Source organism: Malaclemys terrapin, chromosome 13 (assembly GCF_027887155.1).
Source record: "Malaclemys terrapin pileata isolate rMalTer1 chromosome 13, rMalTer1.hap1, whole genome shotgun sequence".
Taxonomy (NCBI): Eukaryota; Metazoa; Chordata; order Testudines; family Emydidae; genus Malaclemys; species Malaclemys terrapin.
Window position 1 is genome coordinate 19,670,596 of NC_071517.1, and position 27,593 is coordinate 19,698,188.

General features: G+C 41.4%; 1 protein-coding gene across 7 annotated transcripts in view; it reads right to left on the reverse strand.

Annotated features, from left to right (window-relative positions):
* The window catches only part of B3GNTL1 (UDP-GlcNAc:betaGal beta-1,3-N-acetylglucosaminyltransferase like 1), a 359,547-nt gene that overhangs the window by 56,029 nt on the left and 275,925 nt on the right, over positions 1-27,593 (reverse strand). For all 7 annotated transcript variants that reach the window (XM_054047297.1, XM_054047298.1, XM_054047299.1 and 4 more), the window contains 2 exons: positions 22,960-23,055; positions 7,856-7,980 (listed from right to left, as the gene is read on the reverse strand). In XM_054047297.1, coding sequence (XP_053903272.1) covers positions 7,856-7,980; positions 22,960-23,055 — 221 coding nt within the window. The remainder of the gene's footprint in view (positions 1-7,855; positions 7,981-22,959; positions 23,056-27,593) is intronic.

The window sequence follows — 27,593 nt, forward strand, 5'->3', positions numbered from 1 at the left end:
GCCCTAATTCTGCAGCCAGGAAGCCCTTCTCATGGTCACCGCCAAAGCCATCACTCTGGCCAAAGCATCTGTGACGTCCAGTGTGAACTGCAACAAAGTATTAGCCACCAAGCAGTCTTTGGTAACAAATACCCAAAATTCCTGTGTTGAGACTTCAGGCAGCTGGTCTAACAAACTCAGACATAGCCAACCAGTTCACAAAGTTGTTTCTGGACAGCAATGCCTGCTGGTTGGCAATCTGCATTTGGAAAGGAAGAGGACATGTAAATCTTCCTACTCATCAGCTCCATTAGTTTAGAGTCCTTATCCTTGGGAGTGGACTTAAACCTGCCCTGACAGGCTCTATCATTCACTGCAGTTGAGACCAGGGAATTTGGGACTGGATGGGAGTAAAAACCCTCAAATCCCTTCACCGGAATGAAGTAGCACTTCTCCACATGTTTTGCTGCAAGTGGAGTGAGCGTGCTCCAGAGGACCTTAGCAGACTCAAGAAGTGCATCATTAATAGGGAGGGTAACTCTCCTGGGGGCAGATGGCTGCAGGATATCCACTAACTTGTGGGTGTTGTTCTGCAGGAACTCTGCTTAAATACCTAGAGAAGCAGCCACATGCCACAAAAGGTCCTGGTATGCCTTATAACCATCCAATACCAAAAGGGAGAAAGAGCCAGGGACCGTGGAATCATCCAAGGATGAAAATGAAGCAGTCAACTGTGCCAGACCTGGATGCTGGTGCCAATACGGCACTGGTGGTCAGCAGGCATTGGGCCAGGGGCCCCTATCCTGACCATGAGATGATTGCCAATCCTGGCATCCATAGAGCTCCATGAACGATCTCTGATGTGGGTCAGGTGATGGAGAGTGAGAGGAGAAAGATCCCTACCTGGATGCCAATGAGTCCCAGGCTTCAGGGGATAAAAGTGGAGCCAGCCAGTCTGACTCGTCCTCAGCCCAGAATGACAAGCGAGCTGGCACCAACATTGGAAATAATACTGGTGGTGCTGAGTATGCCTCCCTCATTTCTCTATGCTGGAAGCTGTGTTGACCTCAAAGTTGGCAGTGGTACCAAGGTAACTGACGGTGCCGAAGTGGAGGGTAACATCAGTGGCACCGGTCACAGGGGTGCTGAAGACACTCCTGATGCTGGGAAGGTCTTTTGCGCTGAGCCCGGCACCAGTCCCACTTCCACTGACTGCAAAAAGGAAATATTGGGGTATGCTGATGACAGACTCAGCAGCCCACCCAGCCAATGGGGCTATAAAAGACATAGCCCTGGCAAAGCCCTGGACCAAGGGCAAAGTTGGAACAGAAAGGCAAAGGAGATCTGTTGCTGTCTAATATCACCCTCAATGGACACCCCGGGGCCAGAATCAGAGTGTGACGGGTTGGACCCCCCTTATGGGATGCCACCTGATGTACTGTGATTTCATTGAGCCTGCCTCCTCCACTAGCCTGGGCTCCCTCTCGATGTTTTGCTGAATTAGGCTCTCCGGCCTCTGGCAGCACGCACGCGCACACACACACGCACACACACACACACACACACACAGAGGTAGGGATGCACCAGCTGTAGAATAACACAGAATCTGCAAATAGCTCTCTATGAGAAGACTCAGCTAGGAAATCTCCCAGCACTCAAATGCAGCTCCCCTCTGGAAAGTACACCCAAAATAATATTCTCTTGCGCTGTAGAGAAATCTATACAATGTAAGCTCATAAATTCACCCCCTCCCTCAATGTGGAGGAAGATATGCACAACTTCTTGCCCCCCCCCACAGTTAGAAATTGCACAAACTGGGTTTAATAATAAACAAAACAAGTTTATTAACTATAGAAGGCAGATTTTAAGTGATTATAAGGGATAGCAAACAGAACAAAGCAGATTACCAAGCAAATAAAACAAAACACGCATACTAAGTTTAAGATCTTAAAGAGACTGGTTTCAAGAAGTAATTCCTTGCCCTAAATGTTGTTTTAGGCAAGTTGCCGAGTTTCTGTAGCTTAGAGTTCCAGTTATTTCTCTTTCCAGACTAGTATCTTAGTCTGGACCTAGCCCTCGCCTTTACCACTGCTCTTTTGTCTCTTCAGGTACCTTCAGCAGTCTTTCTTCTTGGGCAGGAAGGCAATGGAGACCTGTTTGCGTTACTCCCCAGCCTTAAATAAGATTTACATAAGGCAGGAATCTTTTGTTTTCCAATCTTGACCTCCCCCTCCTTTTGGTGGAAAATTACTAGAAGTCCAAGATGGTGTTTAGTACCAGGTGACAGGTAGTGTCACAGCTACGTTCCAGAATGCCTCTCAGTAAGGAGAGAGATTAGTATCTTCAAAGTCTTATTGTTTCTTCCTAATGGCCCATCAAGGCTGATGGCCTGTTGTCTGGTGGGTGTCTCCCAAATACACACACAGTTGTTATTGTTATATAGTCAATATTCCTAACTTTAGCTACAGAAATGATACATGCATACAAATTGGATAATCAAATTCTGTAAATTATAACCTTTCTAGTGATATCTTACAAGACTCATCTTGCATAAAATATATCTCAGTTATGCCATATCCATATCTCAACCATATTTCCATAAAGAATATGGGGTGTAACATCACACAGAGTCAATGGTACAGGATCTCTGACCTCCCTGTGTGGTACCGGGGAGTGGTTGAAGGGATCTGCTCCATCCCAAGCACCGGCAGTCCTCGCAGAACCTGGAATGGCCTCGGTCAGTCTTATGCAACCTTTTCCTCTATGCACTTGATGGGAATGACTCCTCGGTCTCTTCAGAGAGGCACCAGCTCCAGCAGGTGAAGTAGCAATTCTCTCAGAACCCCAGGGCAACCTCGGATCTGACGAGGGACTTGGTGCCGAAGAAGGCTGCATGGCCTGTTCGACCAAGTGCAGTTTCAAATGAAGTTCCCTCGCCTCCCGGGTCCATTAGATGAACAATCTGCAAATCGAACATCGCTCCTTGATGTGGGCTTTACCTAGACACAGCAAGTACCACGTATAGGGATTGTTGTTGGGGATCGCTCAACGGATGGTAAAAAGAAACTGAGGCGGGCTGGGGCAGGGCCGCCTCATATAGCCAGGGGAGAGGTGTGGCCACGAGGTGCATGTGCCACCCCCATATGAGTACTGCTAGGCCAAATTCTCCAGCTCCGATGCGCTGGGCACATGCACACCGAAGTGGAATACATGGCTGCCTCTACTCAAAGAAGAACCAAAACATCTAATAATGTAGTCTGATGCCTCTAGTATAGAAGAGGGTAAGAGTTTTTTTTCCCAACTTCGCAGCTACTTCCACCCTCTAGTCATCTGGACTATAAAGTATATTAATAATTGAAAGTGACAAAAGATCATCAATGTCTACAGTTAAACATCATCAAATGTTTGGCTAACTGCCATTGGCCAGTTGCTTTTTTTTTTTTCTCTGTGTAATAAATAGGGAGCTGCAAAAGTCAGCAAATGCTGCTTTTTTCCCCCCGAAGGGTAAAAAGGGGCCTCACACACTCTGTGATCAGCCCCATGGAAGATTCAGAGTGATTGCTACCTTTGTTGAAAGATTGGATGATACACCTTTACATAAACAAACCATATTCTTCATCTTACTGAAGAATTATTTCTTCTTCTTGAAGTCTGGGACTACTCTTGTAAATAACTTTTTGCTCTCAGACAAAAAATATATTCTTGTTTTGTTGCTTACTGCTTCAAAATTCATGCCAACTCAGATATCCATAGACAATTCCTGCAAGCCAATTTTAAAATTTGAGTCACTTGGTTTCTTTGCTCATAATTTAATTGTACACATTTATTTCTTTGGAATCTGAAAACCACTAAAAAAATGGAGGGATGGATAGTATTATGGAGAACCTGGGAAATTTCTGTATTAATGTTATGTGTAATTCAGTTACCACACTCACTTAATGTCTTGCTATCCACTGCGTATGAGTGGTTAATTTCTTTCCAGAAACAGAGGAACAAGCGATGAATTGACTGCATGTTGGTCACACAGACATGTCAAGTTTGGTGTGAATAGACTATCCAGAACTGTCTGACACGTGAATGGAGATACTCTGGAGACACAATGGAGACCAATGACCAGAATATTAACTTTTAATGACTCCAGCCAAGGGGACTTTTTGGATGTGGATGGGCAAATTACCTGTTTGACCACAAACCCTCCCCTACCTGAATACCTGGGGAGAGCAGTACATGTGAAAACAGCATGGCTGGAACTTGGGACAAAGGACTGAGGTGTTAGGAGAGAGGGATAGGAATCCTGCTCTCTTAGGGGATGACACAATTCAATCCAGAATGGTTGGGCAAGGCCAGGGAAGTTGGGTGCAAGGCAAGTCCTGCCTACTTAAACAAGGAAAAGCTGGCAAGTTAGGCAAGACACATTTGTTCAGGCTTTGCTTTATCATTTTAACCCTAAATAGTGTGTGTGACAGATATTGCAACCCCATGCAATATCTTTGGGGACCATATAGTATTAAGTTTACAAATGGTTTATATATCACAATGGGCCTGGGACTTTATGCAACTCTGGACAGGTGTGTGGGATAGTTGCCACAACTCCTCCAAGAACCAAAAACTGTGGGTGGGGTGATTAAGGTTGTAAGTTGTAAACACCTCCAGAGAGGTAGCTACACCCCAGAGAGGCTTAAATATGCTGGTTTCACACTAGGTTATTCAGAGACCAACAGACAAAGAAAGGGCTTTTGATATAAAAACGGTAGGTTTAAACTTTAAACTGACTCAGGACCTTATTTCTGATCCAGAGAACAGAGGGCCTTCTAGCCAAAGGGGGATCCCAACCCTTGCGGAAGGGTTGGAATGGCTATGGCCTGCTAAGACCTCAGTAGACTGATGGATGTCTCCAGGTATGTTTAGTGTGCGTTTAAATCTGTTTATTGTTTTTATGATGTTTTGTCTGTAATGCTTTTACCTTAAGAATAAATGAGCTTGTCTAGAAGGAGCTGTGTGGTTACTTGTAACTGCCGGCAATACACTGTTCATAGCCCTAGAAGAGAAAGCAATGCACAGATACTGGCTGTTATCTCCAGCAAGCCAGTCTCCCTGTCACAGTGTAAGGCAGGGACCTGTGCAGCCTAAAAACTCTGGGTCAGAAAGGAATGGGACAAGGGTTGCTGCCTAGAGACAGGTGATGCTGGAGACCTGAGATCTGACTGGGGCACTCCTGGAGTGGACCGTGGGGGATACAGGTGCAATTAACCTGAAACTGGGTCACTATGTTCCAGTTGACTAACAAATAAAGTCTTGTTTTGAAAAGGCTGTCCTTTGCCTCTGAAAACATCTGCTGGTTGCGGAGCTTCTAAGAGGGTAAATCTCAACGGTAGTCTAAGCTCATCAGGACCTGCTGAAGGAGCCACAGTGAGAAAGAGCCACAGACCCAGTCTGGATATAACATAGCCAAGAGGATCCCCTTTAGCAAAGTGGAGGCCCAGGGTTGTCATTAAGAAAGGTACCCCAGAAAGACAGTATATAGGATGGAGGCATAGCACACCCTATGGATCTAGGAAACTACTCAGATGGAACATGGAGGGATAGGCTTCTTGAAGAGGTGGAGGATACTGTGAGGCAACTTATGAAGACCTGATGTTACTAATAAGGTTAGGCTTTTGCGCAGGTGACAATGAACTTCTGTTTTTCACTGTTTCCGCAACAACACACCTTGAGGTCATCCGCATCAAGTGGTTCCCAAAGTTATTTACAACTTTGGCACAGCATAGTGTAGGCATCCAAGAAAAAAGATATTACACAACTTCATGTTAAAAAAAAAATCACATAAAATAATACTAATAGCAACAATAATAATAATGGGATGGGGAAGCCAACAGGAAAAACAGCAAGACAGAAAAATGAGACAAGGAAGGTGCCAATTTGGATGCCTAAAACTGCACATCTGAAACAGTTTATAGAAGTTCCACATTCTCAGTAAATGTTGTAATCCAGGATGCTTATGCCGTACAACCTTGCACATTTGAATAAGCAATAGCTTGCAATAAATTCAGAACATGCTCATTTCCAAAAATAAGATGCTTTCCCACAGAAACAAGCAACAATCTTCCAAGAAGATTTAGCATCCTGTGGTGCATGGCTGAGAAGTCTGTAACTAGCTGCCAAATTGGTCATACATATGAACAGAAAGAAAAGCCCTTATATTTAAATAATAGTAAAAGGGAAGTAATTCACATTATATTTATTTGCAAAACTAACATTTTTTCTATCTGATTTAAACAAATGCTTCAGAGTTTATTATCTATATTAAAAAATAGCATATAGTTGCACCCTACAGCTTACCATCAGCAACTCTTTAAGAACTAACCAATGTATGGAGACAAAACCAGGTTTTTAGTTTTACTAATTAACCCTGTAGAGCCCATACAGCTAAGACTGAGGGTATGTTTAGACTGCCATAAACAAAGAAACAAAAACCCTTGGGTTAGCTACCTGCATTAGCTAATTCAGGTTAAAATCATAGTGAAGACATGCAACTCAGCTTTTAACTTTGGTTAGTAGCTTGAGTTAAAGCTTATAGGAGAGCCTGGGGCTGAATTCAAGCTGCTAACCCTAGTTAAAAGCTGAATTGCTACATCTTCACTCCTATTTTAACCCAAGTTAGCTAAAGTGGGTTAGCTAACCCAAGTTAGGAACATACTTTTTTTTCCAGTATAGACATACCCCAAGTGAGTGAAAATCCTATTCTATTTCATGCATCTACAACAAAATGATTTAGAGTACTGCTGCAACTGCAATGAAGGAACAGGTCTCTCTGAAGAAATAACTTGGCTCACAGAGCCCTTTATTAGTAGGTATGGATTATTACTAGTCAAGATGTACAAGAAGGAAACAGCCCAGTTTGCTTCTCAGATCCCAGGCTGAGCTTACCTGACTGCCAATTAGGAAGATCATCTTTTGATGGGTAAGATGATATAGGGAATTACCAATAGCATTTTACAGAATTTCTTTTCAGGATACAATAGCACTCTAAATGCAGTGACTGATGAGAAAGGTCTTGAAATAATTATTTTGCAACATCATGTGTTTTTCAAACTTCAGAAACTGAATCAGTTTTTTAAGTTGTTTGAGGGAGGGAAAGAAAATAGACCAGTAACAATGAAATTATCAGATGAGAAGTTCACTGCCAGCTCAATTTTTTACTTTTTTAAATCATCTTTTTTGTTAACATGTGACAAAACTCAATACTAAGTATGGTAGTTCTTTTTTAAATTAAAATTTCAATTACTCCTTATTCGTTTCCTATTTCAGGACTCTCGTACCAACTTTTTATCTGAAGCAAATTAAAGAAGATTAGTCATAAAAGACTAATACTAACTTGCAATTACAGAGCACCTTTTGTTAGAGGATCTCAAAAACACATTACAATGATTAAGTAATTAAGTATCATTTCGTATGGTTAGGTATAATTGTCCCCCTTTTACAAATTGGAAAACTGAGGCACAGAGCGATTAAATGAATTGGCCAAAGTTAAGCAGTGAATGAGTGAAAGCATTAGAACCCAAGAAGTCCTAAGTGTTTGAACACCAAGATCCCACTACTTCTCTCAAACTGGGATTATAGTGAGAAAAGAAAAGGTAAGCAGCCTGCCACTGTTAGAAGATTCCATTACCGGTATACTAAGTTATACTCTCCATATCATTGCAACATTGATGCATAGTTATAGTTAATTATCCCGTCACTAAGGCCCCTTATAAAAGTGCTAAAAGGAACAAGTGTCTTGACCATCTACACTTGGGAAAGTGATTAACCACTTCACTTTCACTGCCAACAACCCAAGAAACAAGCAAGTTTTATCTATTACAAAAATACAACTTACTCTAGAACAGAATGAGTTGCTGCCTGTGGATGGTAGCGATACTGGAGGAGGCACTGGTCAACTCGAAAGACTCCACCACCCTTTCGGATATGTTCATAAAAGAACAGCAAGTCTTCTGGAACACCCTGTAGAGAGAGAGCTCATTCAATACAAAAGCCGCTGGCATTCCTCATTAAAATATTACAAGTGACAGAGTGCATATTTCATTGTTTTGCCAAATAGATAATTTTAAAATTTGTCTCCTAAATCTCTTTTTGTGTAGACCCAAAAGTTGTCTAATGGGTCTTTAAAGAAATTTACCCAAATATAAGATAATGCTAGTTGAAAACCAGTCAACACTGCTTGAAACTGAAGCACTGTCAGCCAATGCTGACCATGGGAACAAGAATGGCAAAAGAAAGGTCTTTTCATTTTGACCAGGCTTGTAAAGCTTTATGCATGATAGCCCCCAAAGAGGCAAACCTAACTGCTTAAAAGTTCATAGATTCATAGATTCATAGATTATAGGACTGGAAGGGACCTCGAGAGGTCATCGAGTCCAGTCCCCTGCCCGCATGGCAGGACCAAATACTGTCTAGACCATCCCTGATAGACATTTATCTAACCTACTCTTAAATATCTCCAGAGACGGAGATTCCACAACCTCCCTAGGCAATTTGTTCCAGTGTTTAACCACCCTGACAGTTAGGAACTTTTTCCTAATGTCCAACCTAGACCTCCCTTGCTGCAGTTTAAACCCATTGTTTCTGGTTCTATCCTTAGAGGCTAAGGTGAACAAGTTCTCTCCCTCCTCCTTATGACACCCTTTTAGATACCTGAAAACTGCTATCATGTCCCCTCTCAGTCTTCTCTTTTCCAAACTAAACAAACCCAGTTCTTTCAGCCTTCCTTCATAGGTCATGTTCTCAAGACCTTTAATCATTCTTGTTGCTCTTCTTTGGACCCTTTCCAATTTCTCCACATCTTTTTTAAAATGCGGCGCCCAGAACTGGACACAATACTCCAGCTGAGGCCTAACCAGAGCAGAGTAGAGCGGAAGAATGACTTCTCGTGTCTTGCTCACAACACACCTGTTAATGCATCCCAGAATCATGTTTGCTTTTTTTGCAACAGCATCACACTGTTGACTCATATTTAGCTTGTGGTCCACTATAACCCCTAGATCCCTTTCTGCCGTACTCCTTCCTAGACAGTCTTTTCCCATTCTGTATGTGTGAAATTGATTTTTCCTTCCTAAGTGGAGCACTTTGCATTTGTCTTTGTTAAACTTCATCCTGTTTAACTCAGACCATTTCTCCAATTTGTCCAGATCATTTTGAATTATGACCCTGAACTAAACGTTTTAGTTTCATGAAACTAAAACGTTAAGTAATCAAATAACTTATTTAATGGAATCTGTGACTTTATAATAGTGTTATTTACAAAGTTACAGTTCTTTCGTTGGCTGCCATTCAAACTTTCATACTGGTCCCCACTAGGGACAGGTTAACCAGGTCCAATAAAATGAGAACCAAACCTTTACTCAAACCTTAGACTGATTTAAGGTTTGAAGAAGTTCAGTGTTGTTTTCTTTCCTTTTAATTTTCATGAACTGGTCTCTGCTTCTGACTAGGATTGGAAGCAGCAGTGTTGAAGCAATGCAAGAAAAGTTGTTTTCCCAGAATTCCTGAACCAACACAATCTAAGAAGTATCAGAAGTCTTATGAATAAGGCTATGATTATGTCACGGAGGTCACGGAAGTCATGGAATCTGTGACTTTTATTGACCTCCACGACATTTTCTGCCCCTGGGCTGGAGCTCCCAGCCAGCTTCTCCTTCCCCGCAGCCCCTAACCCCCGCACTGGTGGGGGCACCCCACAGCTGTCCAGCCGGAGATGACGAAGACTCCCTGCAGCTGGTGGTGGGGGGACTCCCTGCAGCTGCCCAGGTGTGGCGGGCGGCTGATGGTCCCCACAGCTGCCCAGCCATAGTGGGCGGGGAGGGGACCCCCCGCAGCTGACCAGCCGTGGTGGGCAGCTGGGGGACCCTACAGCTCCCAGCCACGGTGGCTGGCGGGGGACTCCCATGAGTGCCCAGCTGCCCCAGGAGCGAGGGTACCCTGCAGCAGCCCAGCCCCGCAGGCAGGATGACCCCGCAGCTTCCACTCCCCACAATGACAGGGGACCCCAGAGCTCCCAGTGACCGCAGCGGTGGGGGATCCAGGAGCCCCAGTAGCAGTGGGTGCTGAACCCACCTCCCCATTTTGTCAGGGATATTTTTAGTGAAAGTCAGAGACAGGTCACGGGCTGCCATGAATTTTTGGTTATTGTCCATGAGTTTTACTAAAAATATCCATGACAAAAACTTTGCTTTACTTATGAATAGCTGCAATATTTCTAACCTGCTTTGTAGAGCAATGAATTTGGGATAAGCAATCCAACCATACTCCAGTGATTGAATTAGAACCTCAAACATGACCAATGAGACAACCTTGAATCAGACTTAAAAAAAGTAAATGCCTTAGGGCAGGTCTTCACTACGGGGGGGAGAGGGAGGGGATCGATTTAAGATACGCACATTCAGCTACGCAAATAGTGTAGCTGAATTCGATGTATCGGAGCCGACTTACCCTGCTGTGAGGATGGCGGCAAAATCGACCTCCGCAGCTCCCCGTCGACGGCGCTTACTCCTACCTCTGCTGGTGGAGTAAGCGCGTCGATTCGGGGATTGATTGTCGCGTCCCGATGAGACGCGATAATTCGATCCCCGAGAGATCGATTTCTACCCGCCGATTCAGGCAGGCAGTGTAGACCTAGCCTTAGACAAAGTGTAAAAGGGGCAGTGATATGGCCAATGGTTCTGTATTACATGTCAGCCATACCTTGGATTATAAAACCACCTTGAATAGCATGGCCCTATTCTATATGCCATTATAAAAGATGGGAAGAAGAGTATGTGTTTGTACTTAGCAATGGTGCAACCACTTGAAAAAATTAAAGTAAAACATGGTTTAAAATATATAATTGCCACACACATTTTCAAACACTGTTTTTCTCTCCTCCCACTCATTGTTTCTGAGAGATCATGTGACTACCATGCAAATAAACATATAATACAAAGAGTATTCATTCAGTATTTGAGTGTGGCACCTAATAAAAGCTGAAGAGGCAATATAACAATGACAAGCACAAAGAAGAGAAAGAAAAAAATTTACATTAACTATCTCAGGTGGTGACAGTAGGCAGAAAGAGCCTAAAGCTTATGTATTTATTGCAGGTATTTTATTTCTACAGAAAAAATTATAAATACACTAACTAAATAAAATGATAAAAAATATTGTGGCTATTGCCATAGCTTGTGTGCACCTCAAAGCATTAAGAAAATACAATTAAAATAAAAAATTTCTACAACCTCGGACCCTACCCTTCACTCAAGTTCACATTATTGGTAGTATGTGGGGAAAGAGGTGTAAAGTTATGATTAGAGATGGAACTGCAGTGTCTGTTGTAGCAGAGAAGAGACAATTTGGTTGAAATGAGTAAAAAAGGGGTTCCTGGTGAAGGCTGCTGGACACAGACTCACTCTGTGGTCCTCAGCCATGGGTGGAACAGCTTACTGCAGTAGAGGCTTTCTAGCTCCCAAAGTGACTAACACAGTTTAATGTGTTAATGTCACCACATTTAGAGTATCCCTAAGAACTGGCCTGGACTAAGCAGCCATGGAAGAACAGTTTAGTACACTAAAGGATGACTCCAGAACACCCAATGCAACCCTCTCTGCATTCTGGGAGAGTTCAGAACTAGAACTATACCTCTACCCCAATCTAACGCAACCCGATATAACATGAATTCGGATATAATGCAGTAAAGCAGCGCTCCGGGGGGATGGGGCTGTGCACTCCGGTGGATCAAAGCAAGTTCGATATAACGCGGTTTCACCTATAACGCAGTAAGAATTGTTGGCTCCCGAGGACAGCGTTATAACGGGGTAGAGGTGTAGTTCTAAATTTTGCAACTCTATAATTGGTTGAGCTGGAACACTGAATCTGATCCCACTCCTAAACTCTGGGGAAGTGTGGATTCAAATCCAATTGCTGGGTGACAATGGCCCATCTCTAATTGGTATGTTTATATTATGAGACACTTGTCCAGTTTTCTCATCCCAGTGCTCAGATGCCGGAGCAAGCTTTCACAGAGTTTTGTGCAGTTTGCAATTTACATGGATATCTAATGCTTCAGAGGTCACTAAAGGAATCTGGGTGAGGGTGCAGGAAGAGAAAGCAGCTGTTCCCATCAGAAAGAAAATAAAATACCATTTATACTGAAATTCTTTGTTCCCCAAATCACACACTAAGTTGAGTTAGGCTGAGTGCATGGTGTTATTAAATATCAGCCTACTGCACTTGTCAAATTCTAGTTTGGAAATATCATTACACCACTTACAAGTACTGGTAAATCATTTTCATGTGGAGTCTCATTTTCATGCTTAAAATTGCTACGGCTGAAACATTTAGCAACATATTTCAGCATAAACTGATTAAAAACAGTTATTGTCAAAATAAAATGATCCCTCTAAAACTGGGATTTGATTCACGGACCTTATTTATTTTCTATTTCTTCTGCTGAAAGGAGCATTTCAGAGCAATATGCCCAGTTCCCAGGGGCGAGCAGATGCCTTGCATTGCTCAGCAGTGACCTCTCAGCTAACGAAGGAGCAGCATTGCCGAAGGAAATGCATACATTTTGCAAGGGATGGAAAGATGTTGACTATGCCATGGGTCCTGCCGGGATAGGACTACTTAGGGCTCTGGCATACGTACGGTGCTTTCACTGCGGCAGTTTCTTCCATTTTGAGATATTATCAGTTCCAGCTGTATTTCCCATTTTAATCACCAGACATCCATCTCACACTCGTACCACCTTTCAAAATAGAAGAATCTGCAACCACTCTAGGGATATTTTTTTAATGCTTTTTGAAAACTGATGGCTAGATATAAGTACAGTATAACAAGATATAGAGTAATGCAGCTAAAATGCATCTTGCAAATAATTTTCATGCTCTACAAAGACAGTTGAATAGCACAGTATCACAAGTCAGTGAAATATGTAACAGCAACCCAGAAAATAAGCAAAAAAATAACTTCAGATGCTCTCTAGAATAGTTTGTTACTACTAATATTCTACCTGGACTTACACAAACCATGGCCCTTTCTTCTTCTACTAGGGTTTTGTTTTGTTATAATTCTACTACTGCTACTCAAAATGATCGCCACATTTTTTTCAAAAATTGCTCAAGACTCCAGATCACTATAGAAAAGCCTTAAATTCTATAAAAAAAACTAGTGCAGAATTCTCTCCTTTGCCTCAGAAACTGCAACTGGAGGGCCCTGGCTAAGAGAGATATAATGCATTATCCTAGGATTTTCATTTCAATAGCATGCTTCACAAATTTCACTCATAATGGATCATCAGCAAGGAAACGTCACATGCTTTATAAAAGGTGTTCAGCGTATTTTTTTTAATTACATAAAAGACAAAATAAAAACACTTTTTTCATGTATTAAATAAACCAACAACTAGTTGAAAAGGCAAACGAGGGGTACTTGTGGCACCCACAAGTACTCCTTGTTCTTTTGGCTGATACAGACTAACATGGCTACCACTCTGAAACCTGTCACCATGCTAGTTCAAAAGGGGTTTTCAAGTGACAGAATCATGCAGCTAGTAAAATATATTAGCTTGCCCACTTTACCTCTATCCTGGTATTTAACATCAGGAAGAGCATTTTGGGGGGCAATTTTCCAACAGCAAATAGAAAATAAACCCTCTATAGCTAACAATCTAGACTCTTGCAGAATTTGTAACTACTCAAAATAAACGTAAACAAAAACAAACAGAATTTTGGCTGCAGAACTCATGGTACCTATAGCCTGTCTGAATAGCAGTTACCGTACTTTCTTTTTCTTGTGCAGTTGCTCAAAACAGATTATCCAAATTTCTATTATTCCATACAAAACAAAAACTACATTAAAAAACCATTAAGGTTGCAAAGTGAGGCTCTCAAAAGTTAGGTAATGTCAAAATTACAGTAGAAACTTTAATTCTGTCTCTATGTGTATGCATTATGATACAATCTTTACTTACATAATCACAAGAGAGTTTTTTCCTCAAAGGACCTCAGACTCATTAAATGAGGCATCTGTTCAATATTTCTTATTATTCTCATCATTTGCTGTATGACCCTATCAAGTTACTAGAACATAGGAATTGCCAGACTGAATCAGATCTGTGGTCCAAAGTCCAGCATCCTATCTCCAACAATGGCCAGCAGCAGAGGCTTCAGATAGTACATGAAATCCAAAAGTAGGTAAATGTGTTGCCATAATGCACCCCATCTTAAACCTGAACTGAAACAATAATGTTTTTATTTCTTCAGAGGTTTCTCTATGGCATTCATCACAATAGTATTTCAAGTGTCTCAGAAACATTAATGAATTTATCTTTACCAACACCTGTGAGAAGTATTCATATCCACATTTTACAGATGGGGAACTGAGACAGGGAAAAAGAACAATATTTTCAATAGTGTCAACCAATTTTGGAAGTCCCAATTTCCAGATGCCCAACTTGAGATACCTGGGGCTGATTTTTCACATATAAAGTACCTATTCCTAGACCTATGTCACAAGACATACCAATGGTTCAGGATGGAACACCTCACACCACTGAGCAATATACTTTGGGGGCTATTTGAAGGGGAACAGAAGGGACTATTTTTCTGGCAGGCTGTTTTTGTTTAAAATGGTTGGCATTCAGTTGCTTGAGGTGTTCCAGGCTCTACTGTGGAAGAGATGGATCAGTGGGTATAGGGCAGGTGAGGCAGACAAAGTTGCATGAAGAAGGCAATAAATCACTTAATTCTGTAATTTATCACATATCTCTACATATGTACTATAGGCACATCACACATACACTGGCTAATATTTTCAAAGTCAACTGGGGAGTTAGCCACACAACTCCCGTTAAAATTAATGGAAGTAATGTAGCTAAATTTCCTAGCTGGCTTTGAAAATCTCAACCACACTTCACATTTTCTGCTCCTCCATTTTTATAAAATGAAGAAATAAAAATTGAGACCTTTCCCTAAGAATGATGGTGCTTGCCATTAAAAAGAAGCTTGCATTACCACAGTATTAAGTATTACCTTTATTTGAGAGGAAATGCAACAGAGGGTAATACTGAGTATAGGTCTGACGCTCTCCTAAACGCTCTTAAGAGAACTACCCATCTTGCATTTTGGGCTCAATTCTCCATTATTCCTGAGCTAAACATAGGTATAGTGAACAGCAGGGAGAGGTGCTACTGACAATTACTCCCTAATTCTTAGCTGCTTGGCTCCAGTATAAGCTAAAGCTGGCAAGAAAGCTGCTTTAAATTAAGGTGCTGGTGGATCTTCTGCCAGCTGAGAATCAGGCCAACATGCTCCCTCCTTCCCTGATGCATCCACACCCTTCCGTAACTTTGACATATGCCCCGCTTCTTCTGACTATGTCTTCTTCCTTTCCTCTTTACACCGAGCAGTATAGTTCCAGTGTAGGAGGTGGTGGTGGAAAGTTGGTGTGGGAGGCAGTGGAGCTGCGTCGTCTGTTAGCCTTGTGCCGATGAAAATTTGCCCTATATTATGGAATCTCCAGCTGGCGAAACTGGAGAATCCAGCCCTATAGATTTTATAATTAGGTTTTACATGCCTTGTTTAAAAAAACAGGACAAGAAAGGCAAATCTACCATTACAACTACGCTATTAAGGTAATATATTACGAAAATCTGAATTGTGGGGGAGAAGAGCTAGCCAAGTCTCTTGATCAGAACTCTCAAGAGAAATCAGGCTGTAATTGGGAACACTTTTTTTTCTTACCGATAAGCATATGATGGAAAAGGCTGGAACCAGAGGGAGCCAAATTTATCTCAGTCCTCAGAGGAATCTCAAAGTGCTGAGAGAAAGAGTGAGTGGAAGAGGAAATAACTTTTGTCTCCATACTTACCTGATTAATGAAGTATTTTAGCAGGATTCTGTTGCCAAAGTTTTAAAGCCTATTCATTCCATACTTTGTACCGTGGGCCATGCCTTTAAAAACAACAACCCCAAAACACTGCAATAGTAATATTACATTGGAGTTGCACTAAAAGCCGTTCAAGTGATTAAATGGAAATAACATAGTACAAAACATTTATAGAATGAACTTCCAAATCCTTATTCCTAGAAAGACCCAAGAGTATCTCATAGAAGGTTCTGAGCTAAATTTTAAACTTACAGCAGCAGCATGTGCTGTGGTGTTAGCCACATGTTGCTGGATATACATCTGGCACAAGAGACATCCTGGTTACATCTTCACTACGGGGGGGGGGGGGGGGGGGGGGGTCGATTTAAGATACGCGTAGCTGAATTCGACGTATCGCAGCCGACTTACCCCACTGTAGGGACGGCAGTAAAATCGACCTCTACGGCTTCCCGTCGACGGCGCTTACTCCCACCTCCGCTGGTGGAGTAAGAGCGTCGATTCGGGGATCGATTGTCGCATCCATCGATCCCCGAGAGGTCGATTTCTACCCGCCGATTCAGGCGGGTAGTGTAGACCCAGCCCCTGTCTCAAAGAAAGTTCTCTCACTTCAGGCCAACACACTGTATTGAAAGGGATTTTTTATGGCTCATATCAGCAACAGGAACATGCTGGCTAAAACTGCTGCCTTCTAGAGCAGTGGCTCTCAACCTTTGCAGACTACTGTACCTCTGTCAGGAGTCTGATTTGTCTTGTGTACCCTCAAGTTACACCTCACTTAAAAACTACTTGCTTACAAAACAGACATAAAAATACAAGTGTCACAGCACAGTATTACTGAAAAATTGCTTATTTTCTCATTTTACCATATAATTATAAAGTAAATCTATTGGAATATAAATATTGTACTTACATTTCAGTGTATAGTATATAGAGCAGTATAAACAAGTTGTCTGTATGAAATTTTAGTTTGTACTGATTTCATTAGTGCTTTTTATGTAGCCTGTTGTAAAACTATGCAAATATCTAAATGAGATGCTGTACCCCCTGGAAGACCTACGCGTACCCCTGGTTGAGAACCACTGTTCTAAAGTTTACTGCTGATGAGAGCGCACGTGCTTGTGGACTGCTATCCAATGGCTGGAAGTTGAAGCTAGATAAAAAATTGCACCTTGCCTAAATGTAGCCGTTAGGGTAATTAACAATTGGAACAATTTACCAAGGGATGTGATGGATTTCCCAACACTTGAAGTCTTCAAATCAAGATTGCCTGTCTTTCTAAAATATAAGATCTAGCTCAACCACTAAATACGGCCTTGAGACAGAAATTATTGGGTGAAATTCTATGATCTGGGGTATACAGCAGGTCAGTCTAGATAATCACACGGCTCCTTTCTGGATTTAGAATCTATGGAATTATGTCCCATTTGTAGCTAACCATGGATCTACAGCTACACTGCATTCCACAGTATGTCTGGTGGGCCTAACAGCTGGCACCACATGCACTGCGGCAGACTGCCATCCGTTATTTCATGCCAGCTCGGGTAATTCCATCTTGCACACCTGGCTGTAGCTTCTTATGGCATGTCTACACTGCAAAGCGAAGGTGTGAATGTAGCATGGGTAGGCAGATCCATGTTAGCTTTAATCTAGCTAGCACAGATGACACAATAGACACAATAGCATTGCAGATGTGATATCATGGGCTTCAGTATGGGCTACACCAGTCTGGTTGCTAGCCTGTGCTGAAGCCCGTGCCACCATGTCTGCACTAAAGCTAACACAGGTATGCAATCCCATGCTACAATCGCATCTTAACTTTGCAGTGTAAGACATAGCCTTAGATGTTTTAAGCAAGCTAGATTTGTGGCTGTGGGTGTGCACTGAAATTTTTTTTCCAACACTGAGCATTGACTCACAGAACATAATCTGAAATCTCTAGGATCTTACAGGTTTGGTACTCTATCTTTGCAAATTTTACATTAAATTTTTCTGTCTTAAGGAAATCTTGTTAATTTTACATCATTAAACTGTTTTTTAATCGCCATTAGTTTGACTTCCATTAGGACAGTCACCAGAAATAGGCTGGAGGACCCATTAGAAGCCACCCCATTAAATTATTGCACTGAGTAATATTTGAATTGGCTTCTCTTCAAAATTATCCAAAACACTCTTAAGCCTCTTAATCTTTCTTTAAATCTGTGACTCTGTCCCTTTGCTCATACCCTGATAAGGCCTTTAAATCATTTTGCCCTGATTATAAAACAGGAAACCTGTGACAATGTTATATTTGCTTCAGTGTTTGTGAAATAATGTTAAAGGGTTACTAGAGACTCTGCACATTTTCTTTTTTCTAAAAGAGAAATGTTTCTGCTCTTCTGGCAAAGAGCAACTAAATTAAACAAGGAAAAGGTGAAAGCCAAAGGGTCAGGGCGGGGTGAATTCTAAAGGGCGCTTAATAATACACTAGCAAGAAATGTCTTTAGAAGTGGGGGAGGAGGTGGGTTTTCAAATACTATGTAAGTATAATTTATCATTGGCTCCAGCACTTTCTTGTCTTCCTGGATACTACTCAAATACTGATCTCTGTTCAGCTTTAACTGTACCATGCCAAGAATATCAGAGCCTGTGTTTTGTCCTCATTTTTCCCCAGAGCACCTTGACAGGTCATTTGACAATATTCTAATTCATGTTCCAAAACCCCACAAATTTCTCCTTAACCTTTCAGCTTCCGGGGCTTATTATAAATGCTTGTCAAGTATCAGAGGGGGTAGCCGTGTTATTCTGAATCTGTAAAAAGCAACAGAGGGTCCTGTGGCTAAGACTAACAGAAGTATTGGAGCATAAGCTTTTCGTGGGTGAATGCCCACTTCATCAGACGCAAGTAATGGAAATTTCCAGAGGCAGGTAAATGCTTTGTTTCTTGAGGGAATTCTGACAGCTCTCTTCTGGCCCAGAGAAATGGAGAAAGGTATTAGCGAGCCCCACAAAGGCTATAAAGCTCCTTTAGACATTTGGAGTACTCACTGCATTCTCCTGTGCACCAAGATGTATATCAACACCACCTCAGTTCCTTCTTTCCATGACCCTTTATCACAGGAACAGATCAGAGCTGAGAGTCAGCCACTGCATTCTAAACTGCAGTTTGTATTCAGAAATGCTAGCTGCTCACACTACATGATTACACCTGGGGCTCATTAAAAATAATTTCCCTTTGTTTGCACTTTTAGATACATTTTAAAAAGTAGCAAGACTTATGTAAAATTCTAGTCTGGATACACTTAAAAAGGAATGTTAAGGTTGGGAGTGGGGTTAGGGGGGCAGGATAGACAGAGAATTTAGTTAGAACAGAAAATATTTTACACTGATCTGCCCTGGGAATCAGGGATAAAATGATTGTGGTGTTTCTCATTCTAATCTTATGGTGAAGTTAGTCTATATAAAAGCACAATTATGCAAACTGCCATTTTTGATTCTCCTTTGTTCAGTAGAAGTTTGAAGAAAGAAGAGGAGTTTGCTGGTTAGGCAGGCCAGAAAAGATGTTGGTGTTACCTATGGCTTATGTGCTTTAAGTATCTCAAAATTATTTACCAAGCAGTAAATTAGGGTATCTTAGTGTAGTAATTGTGTAGCCATTACACACTTACAAATAGTTCACACAAGACATTAGAATTAAGAAAATGTTGGCCAGAATGCAGGTTATTTGTTTTTTCCAAAAACACCATGGGAACTTTTACTTGGATGTCCACAAGAGACAGAGCAAAGCTCTGTAGTCTAATGTTTCATCTGAAGGAGGGAGGATATGTTTAGGCACAGCTACGTGCAGACCCATAACTAGAATAGCAAAAGATGTTGTTGGCCAAAGGTTGAGGTGCTCTGATAAAGATATATAGTGGAAACTTCACATAGCACCAGCCTCCACTATATCTGTCCCTGGCCAAGGCTATCAGTCCCCCACTCTCATGGGGGATCAAGTTTTGAAATGTACCAGTCATTTAATGATACACTGAAACTGTACATAAGGCTGGAACCCTTCATTCTCTGTGTGTGATATATGTGAAGCCAGTGATGGCTTTTTAATAACATTTCTATGTGTTGGAATAAACGTAAAGCAAGGTGCCACAAACTTGATCAAATAAATTAGATGGCGTCACACACACAAGTTTCCCAAAGAGAAAACTTTCACATACTAAGCTCACAAAGTGTAAATAAAATTTTGCCACTCATTCCAATAACAGAGGTCTCTACATTTAATTTGTGTGGGATGGATGCACTCCAGGAAGAGTCTCTCTCTTCAGTTTTCTGATAAAGTTCCTCAAAAATACGTTCATTATATCACCATCCTTCTACCTCTGGATGTACTGTAGAAAGGACACTATCCTAGATAAAGTGGTTGTCATTAAAATCTTTACACTCTTGCCTAGATTTCAGTGGTATTCCATATAACTCAGTATACCATGAACACATTAAAATCAGTTACTTGCAAGGCAATTATATAAAAGTTAGTAGCGATAGCTTTACTATCTATTTCAAAATATTTCAATCCTGGCTCTTATAATTAAATAACTAAATATTCTCCTCACTTATATATAATTGAAGTGAACAAACATAATTAAAAACATATCACGGTGACAGCCATTCTGCTCTCCTTATTTACATTGGGTAATAGGATTTTTATCATTGTACTTGGATAGTGCACAAAGTATATTTGTAATTCTGGCCTTTGAAGTACAGTCAAGATTTTTAATCACAAGTAGACAAGTCCCATTTCAGAAGAAGTCATTTATAATTCTGTTTGGATATTGCAATAATGCTAATGCAGAGAAAATATGTCTTCCTAGTGAACGAACATCTTGAAGGAGAGGAATTTTGTTAATAAAATGGAGTCTTTGTAAACAAATGCTTTAAATCTCCCATGAAGTATTGGGACAATTACATATATTTTACCAATAAGAAGGATTTACACATTGGTTAACATTTGATTATGTTCCATCATTCCATGTGCTCTGTTTACTTAGTTCTTCAAATCACAACCTCTCCAACATTTGACATATGAAGAACAGGTGTTCAGATTTAATTCCAAGTGAGAAATGCAGCTTTTTGGTATGGAAACAGTTTTGCAAATGGAAAGACTAGAATCTAGAGATTTCTTGATCTATTTCTGTTTATTGGCAGCATCATGACACCTGTAGGGGCATAATTAATACTAACTCAAGAAGGTGGAGGGATGTGATTAACAAGTCAGATGATGAGTCAAGTCAACATATACACACACAAAGAGAACCCAGAGTTGACCAATAACACTGTTCCCATTGATGTGTATAGCAAATCTCCCATTTATTCCAAAATGAGGAGCTAAGCCAATGCTGTGCACTTCTGAAAATCCCACCTCAGAAGTGATTAAGGATGAGATGACTTGGAAAATTGGTGCTTTCCTCCCTTGTCACATCCTGCAGTTGTGGGCAGTGGAACTGTTTGAACGAGAGACTCCTGGGTTTAGAGATGAGGAGGCTATTAGCAGGGCATTTTCTTTGAAGGTCCCTGGCCTCCAGAACTCAATCCCCTCTGTCTGCCAGAGCCTGGATTTATTGACCTCCTGGACACCCCAACAAAGCTACTCTTGTCCCGCCAGGAATTTGGGGAGGGAGTAGACTGTGGGAAATGAGGCCAAATTTAAGGATTTTTTTATTATTGATTGGCAGGTAATTATTAGAGCTATATGTGCATGACCTATATTATAAATCCAAAACCCCTTACACTTGGCATTGATGCCATTTAAGCAGATCACATTTTACTCACAGGAGGCACATATGCTGTAAAATAAAATTTAAAAAAAGTAGGAAGGCACAAAACCCAAACCAAACCAAACCATATGGTTACATGGCAAAGTTCAAGAGGCGATTTAAGTCAAATGGGTATTCTTCAGAAAATGGAAAGTCAACCCCAGGGTAAAGCGAGTGAGTGAGTGAGAGAGAAAAAAAAAAAAGTCAGTATGTTCTGTCTATTGGATAGAGCATTGGATTGACTCAGGAGACCTGGGTCTTATTCCAAGCTCTGCCACTGACCTGCTGTGTGACCTTAGGCAAAACATTTCACCACTCTGTCTTTGTTTCCCCTCCCACCCTTCTCCGTCTTTTCTATTTGGACTATAAACTCTTTGGGATAGCGATTCTCTCTCACCATATATTTTTACAGTGCTTAGCACAACGGGGCCTCACTGTCAGTTGGGGTCAGTAGGTGGTACTGTAAATTCAATAACAGCAATGATAATAATCTAGTATTGTAATAAGTAGTATATAAATTAGATTAGGAATTACCTTCAGGAGTACTGCAATGCTACGTCTGGCAGTATTAGATAGAAGAATTCAGAAACAAAGTGGGATATAAGTGTGCTTGTTAATTACCAGAATGTCCTTCCATCACACAGGATAGATCTACATAGCAGCTAGGAAGTGTGACTCCCAGCTCGGTTATACGTACATTGCAAGTTCTGTTTGAGCTAACACCTAAAAATAGCAGTGTGTTCGCAGTGGCATAGGCAGTAGCTCAGGTTAACTGCCCAAGTTGTACCAAGGAGGTTGGGCAGGATTATACTCAGGTGGCTGGCCTGAGCTGCTCTCTGTGCCACTGTGGCCACACTGCTATTTTTAGGCCCTACTTCGAGCACAGTTAGTGCATGTATGTCTATCCAAGCTAGGAATCACACCCCTCAGCTGTTGCATAGACAAAACCAAAGTGGTTTCAGCGCTGTGCGCCAAAGCCTTAACTCTAGAAACATACCAAAAAACCGGAGGAGTGTTTGTTGATGAACTGAAGACTTTTCTGAAATTTGCAAGCCAGAAGAGGAAATGCTTTTCCTCGGTTTTATCCCCTATAGTATTTCAGTTTAGTTATCCACACATGAACTAGCATTCTAATTGTAAACACTTTTCACTGTGGCCCATTTAATAGCAATAGGAAAAGACCACTTGAGAGCATAACACTACCAATTGTCCTGCTAACTAACACTTCTTAACAAAAAGGAATCTAGAATGGAGTATCAATTTTGTTTCTATCAGTTGCACTCACCTTTCCACCCTCATCAAATTTGCCCACGTGACAAAACCATTCTCGGGAGCAGAACCAGGTAGGCATGATCACAGTGGGTCCATGGGAGGTAAACACCTAGGGAAAAAAGGTGATAAGAAACAACCTTAGTGAAAAGGACGAATAGTTCCTAACAGATATACTCTTTGATAATAAAGTTTATTTTCATTTATTAACTTATGCCCTGGTCCTGCAAACACTTAGCCTTATCTTGGACTTAAAACACATCAGAAGCCCCATTAAATTCACTGAGACTACTCATGTACTTAAAGTTCAGCACAAGTCTTTGCAGAATCATGGCCTAAGAGATTAAATCTAGTATTTCCTACTTCATATACTGTAGCACTGTGACTGTTCCTATTAGTAATAGCAAGTTTTATAGCAAATCCAAAGATCTTGAAACTATAATTCAAGTTTTGAGAGATCCACCACAACTGAAAGTTCTACTAGTTTTACTAAAAATACTAATCTCAATAATGAAAGTACATATATAATGGAAAGTCTGTGTCCAACTCTAGGGCTCCAGTGTGCATTCAGAAAGCACAAAATTACAAACTTTGATCTATCTTCTATGATTTTCTGTGGAAAATTGGGGAAAGTGAAGTACAGCTTGATTTTAAACCAGAACAATATGTATACAGTATTTAATGCTACCTGGTTAAACTAAAAGTCTTGGAAAGAAACATATGATTTGACAGACAACATGAATGTAGTTATTTTAAATTTTTGAATGCTCACAGCTTCAGTGACTAGCACCAACACAGCCAGGAACTGTACATAATCAACCTTTGCTGCCTTAAACAAACCTGCCATAATCACAACTATGAAATAAACCAGAATATCCGGATTATGTCAGATAAACAAATTATCACTTTTATTACAAGGAAAAATATCTAGCAAATCAGGAAACTGAACTTGTCAAACAGAAATCTGAAGTTAAAAAGGCATATTGTGTCCAACTCCAAAGAAAGCTACCTGTACAAGCAGGTTTATGGAAACAGAAAAATAAAAAACAAATGTATTGCCAGTTTCAATCACTAATTAAAATATATTGGTCTCCAGAAGATCATTTCAAAGTATGCTATAGATGAAATAATTAATATTACTCTGCAGCTAAAATTCTCCAACTCAGTTGCATAAATTTAGCCTTCTGAAACCATAGTTAGATACCTGTTGCTCTTATTAACTTCAATATGAGCTGGGGTTGCTCAGTTCCTCAGGCCACTTTTCTTTTTAGATGGATAAATAGGGATTTAGGATCTTAACTTTAGGCCCACAGATTCAAATCTTTTAAATTTAATTCCGTATTGAGGCACCTAGGGATGATATTTTCAAAAACATCTAAGTGACTTTGTAACACAAGTCCCACTTTAAGGGCTTGCCTTCACTACTGGGGTAAGTTGACCTAAATTATGCTACTCCAGCTCTGTGAATAACATAGCTGGAGTTGATGTAGCTTAGATCGACTTACCCCGGTATCTTCACTGCGCTGCATTGACGGGAGACACTCTCCGGTCAATTTCCTTTACTCTTCTCAGAGAGGTGGAGTACTGGGGTCGACCGCAGAGTGCTCTGCAATCGATTTAGTGGGTCTTCACTAGACATGCTAAATCGACCCCTGCTGCATCAATTGCAGCAGCATCGATCTCCCCATAGTGAAGACCAGCCCTAAGTCAATAGTCTTCTGCTGAGACTTGTGCTGCTAAGTCACTGAAGCATATTTGAAAATCCCATCACTAAACAGAAATGGCCTGCCTTTCAGAGGGGCTAAGCACCAGACACTCCCAGTGAAGACACCGGGAGCTGAAGGGCACTCAGCATCTCTGAAAAATCAGACCACTTTTATTTAGGTGCTTAAATATGGATTTAGGTGCCTAACTTTAGGCACCTAAGTCGGAAAATCATGGCTTATATGTATAAGAGTGTAGTATGCTGCCAGTATTTTCCTGTGAAACAATCTGTTAGCAGGTGTTGATTTTGATGGGAGATGCTGAGCCTGGCAACTGATTAGCAGGTGTTGATCAGCTGACTCATTATTGCAAGTACTCATTAGCTTCACCATAGATACCAAGGAAGTGGGAGTACTCACAGTGGAACTGTAGGATGAAAAAAAGCTTAGGAAGAAAAGTTGGACGGCAACTGAGTGGAAACTTCTTTGTCAATAAAGCAAAATTCCAGAAGGGGGACAAGTCCTGAGCCTGTTTGGGGTATGCCAAATGTATTTGAAGGTGAAGGAGACTGGAAAAGCCACTTGCTCATTAAGGCCCTGATTCAACAGAGCACTTAAGCATGTGCTTAACTTTAAGCAATGCAAGTAGTCCAATTAACTCCAATGAGACTAATCAGATACTTAAATGCTCTGTAAAGAACACACTCTCCTAAGGGTTAATGCTGATATTTTGGACAAGTTTTATTTCACCACACAACATATAGAACACCTAATGAAACTGGTTATAAGTAAGGCTATGTTTTAGTCATGGATATTTTTAGTAAAGGTAATGGATGGGTCACAGGCAGTAAACAAAAATTCACAGCCCATGACTTGTCCTATATACCCCTGAATAAATCTTGGGTGCTCTGGGGCAGGGGTGGCCCAGAGGCACCGCCGCAGGCGCTCGTGTGTGTGTGTGTGTGTGTGTGTGGTCTGGGGACCCCTGCTGCTGCTGCTGGGGCGGGAGGGCGTTGGTGGGGCTGACAGGTTCCCTACCTGGTTCCACAAGGCTCCCCGGAAGCGGCGGCATTTCCCTCGGTTTCAAGGTGGATGTGCGGACAGGGGGCTCTGCACACTCTCCACGCCCTGAGCGCTGGCTCCGTATCTCCCATTGGCCAGGAACCACGGCCAATGGGAGCGGTGCCTGCAGGCAGAGGGACCGCGCAGAGCCGCCTGGCCGCACCTCCATCTAAGAGCCGAGGCACATGTTGCTGCTTCCGGGGAGCCCCCCAAGGTAAGCACTGCCCGGAGCCCTCACCCCGTCCTGTGCCGCAACCCTCTGCCCCAGCACTGAGCTCCCTTCCACATCTAAACTCCTGCTGCTGCTGGGGAAAGGGGCACGGTGGCTCGAGATTGCCCCAGAAGCAGCCAGTGCGGCTGGCCCCAGGCCGCCCCAGCTGCTCAGGTGGCTCCTGGGCCAGCAGAACCGGCTGCTGCAGAAGTCCCGGAAGGTCATGGAATCCATGATTTCCGTGACGGACTCGCAGCCTTATTTATAAGCCAAAATAAATCCCTTATGTGTATGGACAGAGCATGAAAATGTTCTTTGCATCTCTTGCAAGGATTTGTTCTCACATATGCACAGTAATACAGATATTTTTATGCAATTTCTATACACTAAACTGTAAAAGTACAGTACTGTCAATGTACATGGGCATTCAAGCAACATTTTAAGGACAAACCAATGTTCTGTATTTTTCTTTGGAGATGCAAATAATTTTTACAGGGTTAGGTTGAGAACAGGACTAAAATTAATCTAATGATAGATGTATTAACTTGAGCAACACCTGGTCATGCCAGTAAAGTTATTCATAGTGAAAACAATGGGGAGTGAGTTGGATGACGACTATGGAAAAGGAGACAAAGAATTTTATTATTATCCTGAAGGAAACTGTCCCAAGCAATCACTTCATGGAAGCTGTACAGTTACTGATGCATAACTATTTTTTGTTCTTAGTTCTTTAATTCTCTGCATCATTGCTCCATAAGAATGGCCATACTGTGTCAGACCAAGGTCCATTTAGCCCAGTATCCTGTATTTCGACAGTGGCCAATGCCAGGTGCTTCACAGGGAATGAACAAAACAGGTGATATATCCCTTGTCGCCCATTCCCATCTTCTGTCAAACAGAGGATAGTGATACCATCCCTACCCATCCTGGCTAATAGCCATTGATGGACCTATTCTCCATGAACTTATTTAGTTCTTTTTTGAACCCTGTTATAGTATTGGCCTTCACAACATCCTCTGGCAAAGAGTTCCACAGGTTGACTATGCATTGTGGGAAGAAATACTTCCTTTTTTTGGTTTTAAACCTGCTGCCTATTAATTTCACTGAGTGACCCCTAGTTCTTCTGTTATGAGGAGTAAATAACACTTCCTTATTTACTTTCTCCACACCAGTCAAGATTTTATAGACTGCTATCATATCCCCCTTTATTCATTTATTTTCCAAGCTGAAAATTCCCAGTCTTATTAATCTCTCCTCATATGGCAGCTATTCCATATTCCTAAAATTATTTTCGTTGCCCTTTTCTGTACCTTATCCAATTCCAATGTATCTTTTTTGAGATGGGGCGATCACATCTGCATGCAGTATTCAAGACGTGGGCATAGCATGGATATATAGAGAGGCAATATTATATTTCCTGTCTTATTATCTATCCATTTCTTAATGATGCCCAAAATTCTGTTAGCTTTTGGGACTGCTGCTACATTGAGTGGATGTTTTCAGAGAACTATTGACAATGACTCCAAGATCTCTTTCTTGAGTGGTAACAACTAATTTAGACCCCATCATTTTATATGTATAGTTGGGATTATGTTTTTGCAATGTGTATTACTTTGCATTTATCAACATTGAACTTCATCTACAATTTGATTGCCCGCTCACCCAGTTTTGTGA